This window comes from Bidens hawaiensis, unplaced genomic scaffold, assembly GCF_021521415.1.
Source record: "Bidens hawaiensis isolate Kalapana, Puna unplaced genomic scaffold, B.hawaiensis_p1.1 tig00030261_1, whole genome shotgun sequence".
NCBI classification, from domain to species: Eukaryota; Viridiplantae; Streptophyta; class Magnoliopsida; order Asterales; family Asteraceae; genus Bidens; species Bidens hawaiensis.
The window spans coordinates 105,165-118,610 of NW_027495044.1; the positions used below are offsets into that span (position 1 = coordinate 105,165).

Below are 13,446 nucleotides of genomic sequence, written 5' to 3' on the forward strand. Positions count from 1 at the left end.
CTTAAACCGTCAGAGCTTCGGAGCTTGGCATGCTTCACGAGGTCGGTACGCCTTTCGAGGTCGACACGCAAAACGATGCAAAACGTGTGAAAAGTGAAGTGGTTGGTGTGAGTTGGAATGTGCCGAACACCCTTCTATTTATAGCTGAAATGTTGTAACTTCGCGTATCGCGAAGATGCAAGTTTCAGATTTTCATTTCCAGTCCTTGTACAAAGTGCCAAGTGCGCCATCAAAACGCCACATTACGCCCAAGTCCGTGTCCGTGCGCGTCGGGTGCTTCACACCCTCCGCTAGGACTATGGAGAGTGATTAGTCACATTAAAACATTTATATGGAAACATGTTTCCTTATATAGAGCTTCCATTTCTTTACTTGTTTTCATGTGGGATGAAAATTTCATTCCTTATTTATACACATGGGGAATGCTTCCCTTTTCTTCCATCTTTCCACGTGGGATGGATTTTTTTCTTATTTCGTTAACATAAGAATGCTTTGTTTTTCTTATCTCATTCTTCCTATTACTTGCCTTAGAAATTTTTTTTTATCCTTCAACTTTCAAAGTTGGCAATTTTAGCCCAAAATAAGTATGGGTTTTTCCTAGATGTTACATTGGAAAACTGTTTTTTAACATTTTGAAAAAGCTAAAATAAAAAAGATGATTGTCAAACACATTTTAACTTATAAGCGTTTTGAAAACACCAATAAGCCAATAAACATTTTTCAAACTCAATTCCAAACATGCTTTTAGTGTGTAGAAAAAAATATATGCCAAAAATTAAAGCATTAAAATAATAATAATAAAAAGATGGGTGCCATATGCCAACCCATGATTCGGCCACGGCTAAACAATAAGTCAAAATCAATGTTTGCGAATCTTCTCATTTTATGCAGGATGAGATCGGTATCAAATTTAGAAAATTGGTACCGAAAACCATACCCGTATCTATACCTTATTTCTTAAAAACTGTAACCGAATACCGAATTAAAGGGAAAATGGTGGATTTGAATAAGCATTTTAAAAATAAAAAATCATTTACATTACATTTTTATTAAAGAAAAGAAAAGTTAAAAAAAAAATAATCACATAAATTACGAGCTTGACCAAAACTATTAATATATAAAACCCGTATTCACTCCATTCCATTCCAATCATCATTCCAATTCCATTCCGTTCCAAACCCTCCCACAGCACCACCGTCGTTCCACCTCCGGCACCACCAATTCCGGCCACCAATCACCACCACACACCACCCTAACCATTTCCCCCAAATCAATTCCACCCACCAAACCCCACAACCCACCAAACTCATATGCTAGGGTTTCAAAATGCTAATTAACAATTTCGACACCGTGATCCACTCAGGATCCAAATCAATCAACGAATCCGTGAACGGGTCTCATGACTTCACAATCCGCGGCTACTCGCTGGCCAAAGGCATGGGAGCCGGTAAGTACATATCGAGTGATACGTTTACTGTTGGCGGGTACGACTGGGCGATTTACTTTTACCCGGATGGGAAGAACCTGGAGGACAATTTGATGTATGTGTCGGTGTTTATTGCGTTAGCGAGTGATGGGTCGGATGTTAGGGCTTTGTTTGAGCTGACGTTGTTGGATCAGAGTGGTAAAGGTAAACATAAGGTTCATAGTCACTTTGATCGGGCGTTGGAGAGTGGGCCGTATACTTTGAAGTACAGAGGAAGCATGTGGTATGTATGTATGTATGTATGTATGTATGTATGTATGTATGTATGTATGTATGCATGCATGCATGCATGCATGCATGCATTTGTTATATTTTTTAAAAATCTGAAATTGGCGGTGAATTGGGGATAATGGGTAATTGGGTATGTGTGGTTATATGATTTCTTTTGTTATATTTGTTAAAAACTTGAAATTGGTGGTGAATTGAGAATGGTGGGTAATTGGGTATGTGTGGTTATATGATTTCTTTTGTTATTTGTGCTAAAAAAATTGAAATTGGTGGTGAATTAAGAATAATGGGTGATGGGGTATGTGTAATTATATTATTCTTTTGGTATTTGTGTTAAAAACTTGAAGTTGGTGGTGAATTAAGAATAATGGGTATGTGTAGTTACTAATCTTTTTTTTATTTGTGTTTAAAAGTTGGAATTGCTGGGAATTGAGGATAATGGGTAATTGGGTATGTGTAATTATATAATTTCTTTTGTTATTTGTGTTAAAAGCTTGAAATTGTTGGTGAATTGCGGATAATGGATTAATGGGTATGTGTAATTATATAATTTCTTTTGTTATCTGTGTTAAAAAGTTGAGTTTGTTGGTGAATTAAGAAAAAATGGATATGTGTAGTTACTAATTCTTTTGTTATTTGGGTTAAAAATTGGAATTGTTGGTGAATTAAGAATAATGGGGATGTGTAGTTACTAATTCTTTTGTTATTTGGGTTTAAAAATTGGAATCGTTGGTGAATTAAGAGTAATGGGTATGCGTAGTTACTAATTCTCTTGTTATTTTTTTTGAATAGTTGGAATTGTTGGTGAATTAAGAATAATGGGTATGTGTGGCTACTAATTCTTTTGTTATTTTGTTGAAAAGTTGAAATTTTTGGTGAATTGAGAATGATGGGTATGTGTAGTTACTAATTCTTTTGCTATTTGTGTTGAAAGGTTGGAATTGTTGGTGAATTGAGAATAATGGGTATGTGTAATTAAATTTTTTTTTTTTAATTATCTGTGTTGAAAACTTGAAATTGTTGGTGGATTGAGGATAATGGATTAATGGGTATGTGCTTGTTGTTTATTTGCTTTTGTGATGTTACTAGTTTGATGAATTAGGGTTTGGTTTTGTGAATTTGTAAAATTAAAGTATTAACTGGGGAATAAGTTCTTTAGGATCATGTTATATATATGGTATATATTTTTAATAAGCTAAAATTTTTGAACCAAGCCTGAGCCGGCTTGTTTAACTTTGACCTCGAGCTTGCTCTGGCTCGGTTCGGCTAATTTACAGCCCTGCTGAGAAAAAGCCATGAGGTACCGAAAATACCGATACCAAATTTCTGGATAAGTGGGTACTGAATAGTGAATACTACAACGAATCAATCGGTACGGTATGGGTACCGGTACTTGGTACCAGATGCTCATCCCTTATTAATTTGAGAGAATTTTTGTATGACAACAAACTGCAATGTGGAAGTAAAAGATTTTTTTATTCATTTCAGGGGTTACAAACGTTTCTTCAGAAGGACAAGTTTGGAAGCATCTGATTATCTTAAAGATGATTGCCTTTCAATGCATTGTACTGTTGGTGTTGTCAGAAACCGTGTCGAGGGGCCCAAACATTTCACGATATCTATACCTCCATCCGACATGGGTGAAAGTCTCAAGTACTTGTTAGAAACTGAAACCGGTTGTGATATTGTTTTTCGTGTTGGTGACGAGACATTTAAGTGCCACAAGTTGATACTCGCTGCTCGATCGCCCGTGTTTAAAGCCCAGTTTTTTGGGCTTGTTGGAAACCCTAATATGGATGAAGTTGTGTTGGAGGATATTGAACCCTCCATTTTTAAAGTAATAGATGCTTATTACAATTTCTTTTGTTCTTATTAGGCCTGTAAATGAACTGAACGAACACGAAAGGACTCATAGAGCATGTTTGTGTTCGTTTATTTAGCTTCAATCTTACAAATGATCGAGCACAAACAGCTTTTTGTTCTTTGTGTTCGTTTGTTAAGAGATAAATGAGTGTGTTCTTGTTCATTTTTGTCAGTATAAATTAACAAATGGTTTGCAAACGTAAACAAACAACCGTAACTAACATAGATGAAAGAAATAACTAAGGGAACGCCAACTAAGAGTAAACATTGACTAAAGTGTATGGGTTTAAAAACTTGTGAATATGTAAATAAACTTATACGAACGTTCATAAACACAAATGTATGAACAAGACATGCGCTCATGTTCGTTCGTTTAACAAAATGAACAGAGAAAAATGTTCGTATCCGTTTGTTTATTAAATAAACAAACTATAGCAAACTTCTTGCTGAAATGTTCAGTTTGTTTGCAGGCCTAATTTTGATGTGTCAATGTTATTAACAAACGTGTTTGCAGGCTATGCTTTATTTTATTTACTCAGATACTCTCCTGGATTCACAAAAACTAATGGGCTCGATGTCAAAATCCACATCAACAAACATGATCCAACATCTGTTGGCTGCTGCTGATCGGTTTGGTCTTGACCGATTAAAACAGTTATGTGAAGCAAAATTGTGTGGAGAAGTTAATGTTGACACAGTTGCAACAACTCTTTCGCTTGCTGATCAACACCGGTGTTCTCAGCTTAAGACCATTTGTCTGAAATTTGCTTCTGCAAACTTGGGAGGTGCGTTTTGACCGTACAATCTGAGCGGTCCAGTGTTCAGGTTATATTAATTTCAATATTTTAATTGTTAATTATGCAGAATTATAGGCCTGTAAACGAACGGAACGTTCAGTGAACCGTTCGTGAACCGTTCGGCGGTAAGTTAATTTATTTATTAAATGAAGAACATGAAAAAAATGTTATTTTCAGTTAGTTAAACGAGCAGAACATGAACACACGTCTCATTCGGTGTGCTATGTTCGCGAACATTCCTTTACGTTAGTCATTTAAATTTGTTTTTGCTCTTTTATGTTTGTTTAAGCTGGTTTGTTTTATGAACTTTTATATTTACTTAAATGCTTTAGGCCCATTACGATTTAGTCTAGTTTTCTTAAAATTTGTAGGTCCAGGAGATTTATGTTCACGTTTACTTTCATGTGGTGTTGGCTTATTTATGCTCCATAATCTATATTTAGTTATGCTCATTTGTTTATGTTCTTTTACGTTCGTGAACTATTTGTTTATGCTATTAACGACCGAACATCAACAAACACGGACCCGTTCATTTTCTTAACGAACAAACACGAACAAGAAAACCTTTTTTGTTTAATTGTTTGTGTTTCAATCGTGTGGTTTGTTTGCACGCCTTTGCAGAAAGTTGTTCTTGTGCATGCGTGCAATAAAATGTTGCCTTTTGGTAATCTTGTTGGATCACTTATGAAGAAACATATTATGTCTAGATTTTGTGTATATTCTAGTCTCTTGTAGTGTCGTAGGTTTTTGATGAATTTAAGGCTACGTTTTTGCAGCGGTGATGCAAACAGAAGGGTTCAAATATGTAGAAGAAACATGTCCTTTGTTGCTCTCAGAGCTTCTAGAAACAGTTGCATCAGCGGCAGTTGATGATTGATCAGGTGAAGGGGGGCTAAGTAGAAAGAGAAGTGGCAGCAGTATCATTGGCCTAGATTTAGCAGCAGCCGCCGCCCAGATGTCGATTGAGGATGGTCCTAATGTCAGGCGTATGCGTAGACGGATGTAATCTATAATTTTATCATCTTTTCTTGCTTATAGCTATTTTCTTAATTTCAAATTGTAATCGATACTGAATTAAATTTCGGCTTTAGTAATCCGAAACTGCTAAGATTTGCATAAGTTTATGGTTTTGTATTTTGGTTGTTTGGAATGATTGTTAAAACAGGCATACTGGTTGGTATTATGCACTACATGTTACAAATGGTCTCAGAGATGAGCCCTTGCCTTAATTACTCGAGCTTGGCTCGACTTGAGCCTATGTTTCTGGGCGCAAATGAGGCAAGCCTGCGCCTTATGTTACTAAATCTTGGCTAAACTTGAGCCTATGTTTTCGGGCTTGGAGTGGCTAGAGCCTATTTGAGAAAAACTTAAATGAACCAAAGCGCAGCTCGAGCTTAAATGAGCCAAAGCGCGGCTCTAGCTCGTCTGCCGTACCTTAAATATGCCAAAGGCTTGGCTGATATTAATTAATATATAGAATTAATAGAAATTCAAATTAACCGGCTAACCAAACCGACCCGAAAATCAAACCTAAACCGAACCGGTTTGAAACTGATTATGTAGAAACCGGTTCGTAATTAATTTGTTATTTTCTCCACCAAAACTGGTTCCATACTGGTTAACCAAACCGAAAACGGCTAAAATTGGGCAACAACTGGTCAAAACCCGAACCGAAACCGATTGTAACATGGTAAGAAATCTGTTTCAACCTGAACCGAAACCGGTAATAAACCGGTTGACTTTTGTTGACCAAACCGAGCAGGTTTCAACCTAAACCGGTTTTGAGTTTTAAACCGCTTTGTGCACCTCTAGTTACAACTTAAAAATACAAAAGCTTGTAAAGGCTCGGGCTGAGCTTGGGCTTTATTGATTCTAACAGATTATATATTAGGCCAAAATAGGGCAAAGTTTGTAGTATAAAAATTGGTAGATTACATATTATAAAGTAATAAACTAATAAGTAATACTAACTTCAAATACAATGATATTTGAATTGGGCAAATCCAAAATTCGAAAGAACACTTGCAGACCTCGGTCACTCGGGACCGGTATAAAGTATAAACAATTTACAATCGGCAAACTGTAATAAAAAATGCAAAACTCCGAATCAATCGCAATCGGCAATTCCAAAAGGACCAAAACACGTTACCCATAATATAGTTCACAAATTGCAAGAGCAAATAATACACTCTTAGTCTTTTAAAAAGATGAAGAGTTTGCCATTGTTTCTTTCCAAATTGATGATTGGAATTCTAGAGACGTTAGAGAAACTTCCGTATAAGCATTTTCCATGTCAATTGATTGATTATGCCATTTTTATGCCTTGAAGTCTCTTCGATTTAATTAACAATGTATAACTTTTTAACGTTCTCACTCCAAAAAAATAGCATTTCAATTCAAATATAATTATTACTTTTAGTATTGATTTATAATCAATTAATTCTCCTTTAGTGTATTTTAATGTTGTCTTCTTTTTCAGGTATATAGGGTTCCTATTCTTTGTATATATTGTATTCATCAACACTAAATAAAATGATTCTGGTTAACACATATATATGGCATAATTTATATAACAATTTGTTGATATGCAATTTATTAACTAACCATGTATATATTAGTTTTGTTCTAAAAATATGGGGGCTTTAATAATTTTGTGGCCTCAAACTCTTGCTTGAGTCAAGAAAGCACTAGGGCCGGCAGTGTTGATAAGGTACGGCTTGTTTTGAGTTTTTTTTTTTTTTCGATCCGATCTTGTTAAGTATCTCGCGAGTGGCCTGGCTCGTTTTACACCTCTAATGAAGGGTAAACATCATGGACATGCTTTAGTTTTTTTTTTTTGGTCAATGTATATTTGTCTTTTCTTAAAGCTGGAAAGCTATAACAATCTACAATTTCTTCTCTTTCTTTGGCCTAATTTTTGTTGATGGTATAAAATGTCCTTAAATCCCACAAAAGCCAAATTGGGAGATTCTCCCTTGATTCGATAAATACCAAGTGTTTAAAAACATCAAAAACGTGCCAAAAGGAGTTTAAATTCATGCATGGCTTGGAACATCCAATAAACCATCAAGTCATTAACTCATAGTTTATAATATGTTAAACCTTTTTTTTTCCTTTTTCGGCTATAAATCCATCATAGTTTGTTGCTAATTGTTTCATTAAGTTTTGAATGTGATTTGCCAAAGTTACATATCGGTTTCAAAAGACCAAAAAAAACACATGTATGGACTTTGGATGTAAGTCATCAAGTCCGCAAGTTGACTCTTACACAAAAAGTCAAATGATCAAATTTTCTACATTTTGATTTCATAGCAACCACCCCTTTAACGTATAAACACAAAAAAAAAAAAAAAAAAAAAAACATATATATATATATATATACAACAAATCAGACCCACAAAAACAGAGTCCCTCGGTGAGAAACCGCCATATTTTCAGCAAGTGAAAATTCAAGAAAGCGAGGCCAACAACCAAAGAACCGTGTGAGATGATACAAGAAGCAGAAACCAAGCAAAGAAAGCCAAAGCTATGGACATCTGGAACAAACTACACGAAAGTTTAGGATCTAATTTGCAAATATCCGAGTCACTCACAAACAGAACCATCACCCCAGCTGACGAGGATGCGCCCGCAAGTGATAAAATAGCAGCCACCTGAAAGCAAAACCACAAGATTATCTAAGTTTCATCAAAGGGTAGTTTGGGCATTTGTAAATTAAGAAACTCGTACCCAGTCGCCAATGACAACAAGGCTTAATAAGATCGGAGTTTGAAGATCTTTATTTACTCTTAACGCATGAATATCAAGACACGCGAGTCCAAAACTCCATAAAACTTGTAGCCCCATTGCTGAAATTAGAAAGCTAGTATCAAACATACAAACAAATTAGAATGTGACAAATGATAACGGTATCGACTCAATATTTAGTTTCAATCAATATACAATGTAATACCAGTTTGCAACTTTGCATACATATACAATTACCTAAGGATGATTGGAGTCTACATAGATTAAACATCAAGGATGCAAAACAGGGGACAAGATCATGAGAAAATACATTCTACCCGAGAAAACCAAAAAACTCCATACTACATATATGCAGTATACAGTGGTGTAAAAAGGTCGAGCCGTTAGTGAGCTACTCAATATCTGCTCGTAAAAAACCTCTAATCGAGCCAAGCTAAATCAAGCTCGAGCCCAAGTTCAAGAGTTTATTAAGGCTAATTTAATAAACGAGCTCAAGCCCAAGCTTCAAATATCGAGCTCAAATCGCTTCAAATATCGAGCTCAAATCGACTCGACATTTTATTAAGGGTCATTTAATAAACGATTTTGAGCCCGAGCTTCACATATCGAGATTGAGCTGGCTGTTGAGTCCAAATGAGTTTTTTTAACATAGTTATATAATAACTATTATTATATCTTAAGTCTAAACATATTATCAAAGTTAATAATAATATATGTTATACTATACATAAAAATTATAATTATGAATATATATGTAAATAATTATAAAAATATATAAATAAAAATAATAAAATAGTTAATAAACAATAAGCATGCCGAGCCCGAGCTTGACTGACAACTCATGAGCCGAGCTCAAGTTTGAGGATTACAAATCTCAACGAGCCAAGATCAAATTAGAGCTCGCTTAAACTAAAACAAGCTGAGCTCGGCTTGGCCCGTTTACACCCCTAGCAGTAAATCATGCTACACATGTGACATCAATACTACATATAGGCAACAGTATGGAGTTTTTTAGTTTTCTGACGAAGAAGAGTTTCTCATGATCCCTAACACAACTAAACAAGGCATTTTGATTGGGATATTGTCTCTCTATAAATGAATGTGAAACATGAAGTCATGAACAAATATAGAAACTTAACCTACAAAAACAACATTATATGATTGCTCTGTTTCAGAAACTTACTAACATTTAGGCATTCATGTTAAACCTTAAACTTGCAGCAAACTCCAATCAAAATCACCAAACAACACATGCACTCAAATTAAGAAGATAGATACCAGAAGGAAGTGGCGGCGGCGAAACCGGTGGAAGAAGCCATGGCGGCGATAGAAGCAGCGGCGAATAAGCACTGTAGAATCCTCAGGCTAAGGGTAGTGGTCTCGTGATGGGGGGCGCGGAGGCCCGGCGTGGCCACCTGGCTCGCGAACACCGCTACCACCTTGGCGCGGATGGGGGTGCGGTTGGCCGGCGCGGGGCAGTCCGCGTGAGGAATATAGCTGTTGGGGTGTTTTTTAAAAAAAAGTTTTTTTTTTTGTTTAACCTATATAAACACCAATCCACACACTTCATTTTAATTAAAACTCACCTCATTCTCTCTTATTCTCTTAAAAAATCATACTTTCCCTCTACCAAAACTATATTTCTCTCCATTTTTATAAATGGCATCGTCTTCATCGTCTTCGTCTTCCAATTCTTCCGAAGAAGATGAACTCATTTGTCAAGCAGTTCAAACGACGATAAACTTTTTGATCGATCAAAGACGCCCTCGAGCCCCATTATTCCGGCAACCACGTCTTCTGATCGAAAGACTGCTAATGAAACTTTGATACGTCACTATTTTAGCCACGATCCCGCATATGGTGAGGAAAGTTTTAAAACTCGTTTTCGAATGACTAGACGATTATTCATGCGTCTAGCAAATGACTTGCCGGAGCACTTTGAGTATTTTCAACAAAAGGGATGATGCTAGAGGTCATCCCGGGTTCACGCTTACTCAAAAAATTACTGCCGCTCTTCGGCAACTAGCGTATGGTGTTGGCTCGGACATGTTGGACGAGTATCTACAAATGGCTAAAAAGACCGGACGCGATTCGCTTAACCACTTTTGTAAAGGTATATAGTTTTATTTAAAATTTTATTATTTACATTTATTTATATAATTTTAAATAATTATATTTAGGGGTCATATCGCTATACAAGCGGAGATACTTGTTATGTATGATATCCAACGCATATACGAGGTGCACGGTGAAAGGTATGGTTTCCCCGGGATGCTCGATAGCCTCGATTGTATGCATGTTGGTTGGGCTATGTGTCCTACTGCTTGGCGAGGTTAATTCCACCAAGGTGATCACCCCGGCCCTACTATTGTATTTGAGGCGGTGGCGTCACATGATCTTTGGTTTTGGCATGCGTTCTTTGGGGTTGCCGGGTCAAATAATGACCTCAATATTATCGATCAATCACCGATATTCGATGATCTTATCGACGGGGTTGAACCCCCTCAGGCTTTTTTTGTAAATGGAGAACACTTAAAGTACGGGTGCTACCTCGTTGATGGTATTTACAGTGAATGGGGGACACTAGTTCAAGCTTATGCGTCTCCACTTTCTGACAAACGAAAGTACTTCACAAAGAGACAAGAATTGGCCAGAAAAGATATTGAAATGGCGTTTGGAGTCTTAAAGAAAAATGGGCAATATTGGCGAATCCAATAAAATTTTGGACAAGGGAGAAGATAACGGAAGTCGTCTACACGTGTGTAATCCTACATAACATGATACTAGAAGACGAGGGTCACGCTATTTGTCAAAACTACCAAGGTGATATTCCAATACAAGAATTGACGATCACCAATGAACAACGACTCGACAACTTATATATCATCAAGAGCCGTGAGATACACGACAACCTTCGGCATGAGTTGGTTGAGCATTTGTGGGATAGAAGACCTGATAATCTTGTATTAGACTAGTAATATTTTAAATTATTATCAATGTAATGTTTTATATTATTATTAATGTAATGTTTTAAATTATTTAAAAAAATAAAAAAAATTCAATCAAGCCCCGGATCACCTGGACCACTACACCCTTTGGAACTTGATCCTGGGGCTTGATCATGTGCTACGTCACCGCCTACGTGTCGTAAATATATTGGATCACTTGGGCTTGGATCAAGCCCCACTACCCTTAACCTAACACGGTGGTGCGAGCGATTGGCCGCGAGTCAGCTAGCAGCTGGTGAAGGGGAAATTAGAAGTGGAGAAAGAAAAGTTGGGTCTTGATCTTTGCAATTTTTTTAGTTTAATAATTAAAAATATTCAGAAAAAAAAATAAAGAAGAAGAAGAAGATAGTTAAGGTAAGAATGGCTTTCTTTTGATGCCTTTGGTTTTATAAACAAATGGGCCTTTTTTTGGTAATTTGTACCCCAATTTTTAATATGGATTTTCTAGCCTAAAATATTATAATATTTCATATTAATTTGTTCGTTTTAATTCATAATAAAAAAAATATATTAGTTGAGGCCCCTGTTTACTTGTACTTTTTTATGCTTTTAAGATGTTTAATATTTTTTTTAATTATAAAAAATATTTTTTTAGTTTACATTATTTTGTTATATTAAAAAAATAATAAAAATTAGAAAATTCGCTAAAGCCACCCTTTGCCTGAACCACAACAGGCTCAGACGGTTTTAGCGGTGGCCTCAGCGAGTGTCTAGTCAAAATCCAGTCAGCACTGCATGGCACAGTATTATTGATGGAATTCGAAGCCCGGCTTCAGCGATAACACACAGTCTAAAAGGTAGCAGAAAATTAATATATATTGTTAGGGGACGGGACACCCACGTCAAGCTTTGAATCCATGTGGTAATACCACCACTATCACCTATGTGGGTATGCATGGCTTCAAACCCATGTCGTAAGCCTTTACCACTTAATTCAACCTATGTTTATTTTGTGTTAATTTAATTTAAATTAAGAAAATAACAAATAGTTTTAGGGTACTTGTAAGTAAGTGCTGCTGATGATTTTGTGATTTGTGAGTACATGAGGGTAGAAATGAGGTGACAATACAGGATCGGCCGATATATAGGTTGTACCCATGATGCCCCTTCCCCTCTTATTAGATTATGTATATATGTGAGTGTTTGGCGTCTCATTTTTTATTTTTTTCTTATAATTTAACTAATATTTATCATTTTCTAAATTTCTCTCTTAACTTATTAAAACATCTTATTTAGGGGAGCAGAAACCGAATTAACAAAAAAAAAAAACGAACCGAGGTATTAACCGACGGTTAACTTTTTGTTTTTTTGAAGCAAAACGAATTTTCGATTTCGGTTCGGGTTTCCATTTTTACAAAACCGAATCAAACCGATCAGAGACGAGTCTAGAACAAAATATCAAGGGTAACGTTAATTATTTTTTACCGTATTTATGCAATATAAACCAAGGTTGCAAAACTCGCTAGGCGGACCTGAAGCGGCCGATTGAGAAATTAAGTGTCAGGCCCGGCCCGAGGGAGGGGAGGGTCGGGGAGGGAGACGGTTCAAGGCCTTGAAATGTTTTTTAAAAAAACTATATTTTAATATATATGTATATAATTTCAGTTTAGAAAAATAAAACTATAAAATAGTAAATAGTTGAGCGGGAAGCATGTACGTTTCTTTCTATCATGTGCAAGTTCAAGTCGCTTCCCATGCGTTTTTTTGTCGCTTCCCATCTATATACATAAAAGGTCCTAATTTGAATCCTAAAAACCTAATCCCATTTTTAACAAAATAGCTTAATGGGTGACTACAAATACAAAGAAAATCAAACAAAGTTGAAATTTGAAACCCTCCATCTATATGTATCTTATGAAGTTGTTAGAAATCCAAACTTTATAGAATAAAGCTATAAAAAATTTAAAATGGCCACACAATAACGAATTTAGCTCTTCTAATACATGAGTGAAAATCTATTTTCGTACAAATGAAGTTATAAATTCATATCTTTCATTTCTTTATTGTTGATTACGTATTTAGTTATATGCGATTCTCTATTCTGTTGAGTTTATATTTTAGCGGACCATTTTTTTAACTCGCCTCGAGCCCTGAAATATTTATGGATTCTCGAGGACGGCCATGTTGGGTGTACTTGGGGAGTACTCGGAAATGGTAAATATAAAACCAATTAATTTTTGGAGATTATATATATGTGAAATGTCATAAGTTTACTAATATTTATTATAAAATAAGTGAATATCAATATAAATAAGAGGAATGCATTTTTAAATACAAAATTATTCTAAAAATTGCTTATCATTAATTAAAAAGACGA

The 13,446-nt window shown here is 35.7% G+C and overlaps 3 protein-coding genes across 3 annotated transcripts in view; 1 reads left to right on the forward strand and 2 right to left on the reverse strand.

Moving 5' to 3' along the window:
* LOC143580162 (bifunctional dTDP-4-dehydrorhamnose 3,5-epimerase/dTDP-4-dehydrorhamnose reductase) overlaps positions 1–13,446 on the reverse strand; it is a 103,877-nt gene that overhangs the window by 10,620 nt on the left and 79,811 nt on the right. The gene's annotated exons all lie outside the window — the stretch shown is intronic.
* LOC143580161 (BTB/POZ and MATH domain-containing protein 3-like) lies at positions 1,209–5,475 on the forward strand. Its single transcript, XM_077063264.1, has 4 exons — positions 1,209–1,709; positions 3,203–3,551; positions 4,092–4,362; positions 5,151–5,475. Exons 1-4 carry the CDS (start codon positions 1,327–1,329, stop codon positions 5,249–5,251), a joined length of 1,104 nt encoding a protein of 367 aa, XP_076919379.1. The 5' UTR covers positions 1,209–1,326; the 3' UTR covers positions 5,252–5,475.
* On the reverse strand, positions 7,791–9,486 carry LOC143580167 (CASP-like protein 5B1). The gene is made up of 3 exons (XM_077063270.1): positions 9,400–9,486; positions 8,104–8,236; positions 7,791–8,027 (listed from the first exon to the last, which is right to left on the reverse strand). The coding sequence occupies exons 1-3, from the start codon at positions 9,438–9,440 to the stop codon at positions 7,824–7,826; spliced, it is 378 nt and encodes a 125-aa protein (XP_076919385.1). The 5' UTR covers positions 9,441–9,486; the 3' UTR covers positions 7,791–7,823.

Coding starts and splice junctions, on each gene's coding strand:
- LOC143580167 (XM_077063270.1), bottom strand. CDS start 9,440: ATGGCTTCTTCCACCGGTTTCGCCGCCGCCACTTCCTTCTG. Junction 8,237..9,399: donor GCCGCCGCCACTTCCTTCTG/GTATCTATCTTC, acceptor GTTTGATACTAG/CTTTCTAATTTCAGCAATGG. Junction 8,028..8,103: donor TTGTTGTCATTGGCGACTGG/GTACGAGTTTCT, acceptor TTTTGCTTTCAG/GTGGCTGCTATTTTATCACT.
- LOC143580161 (XM_077063264.1), top strand. CDS start 1,327: ATGCTAATTAACAATTTCGACACCGTGATCCACTCAGGATCCAAATCA. Junction 1,710..3,202: donor AAGTACAGAGGAAGCATGTG/GTATGTATGTAT, acceptor TATTCATTTCAG/GGGTTACAAACGTTTCTTCA. Junction 3,552..4,091: donor TTGAACCCTCCATTTTTAAA/GTAATAGATGCT, acceptor ACGTGTTTGCAG/GCTATGCTTTATTTTATTTA.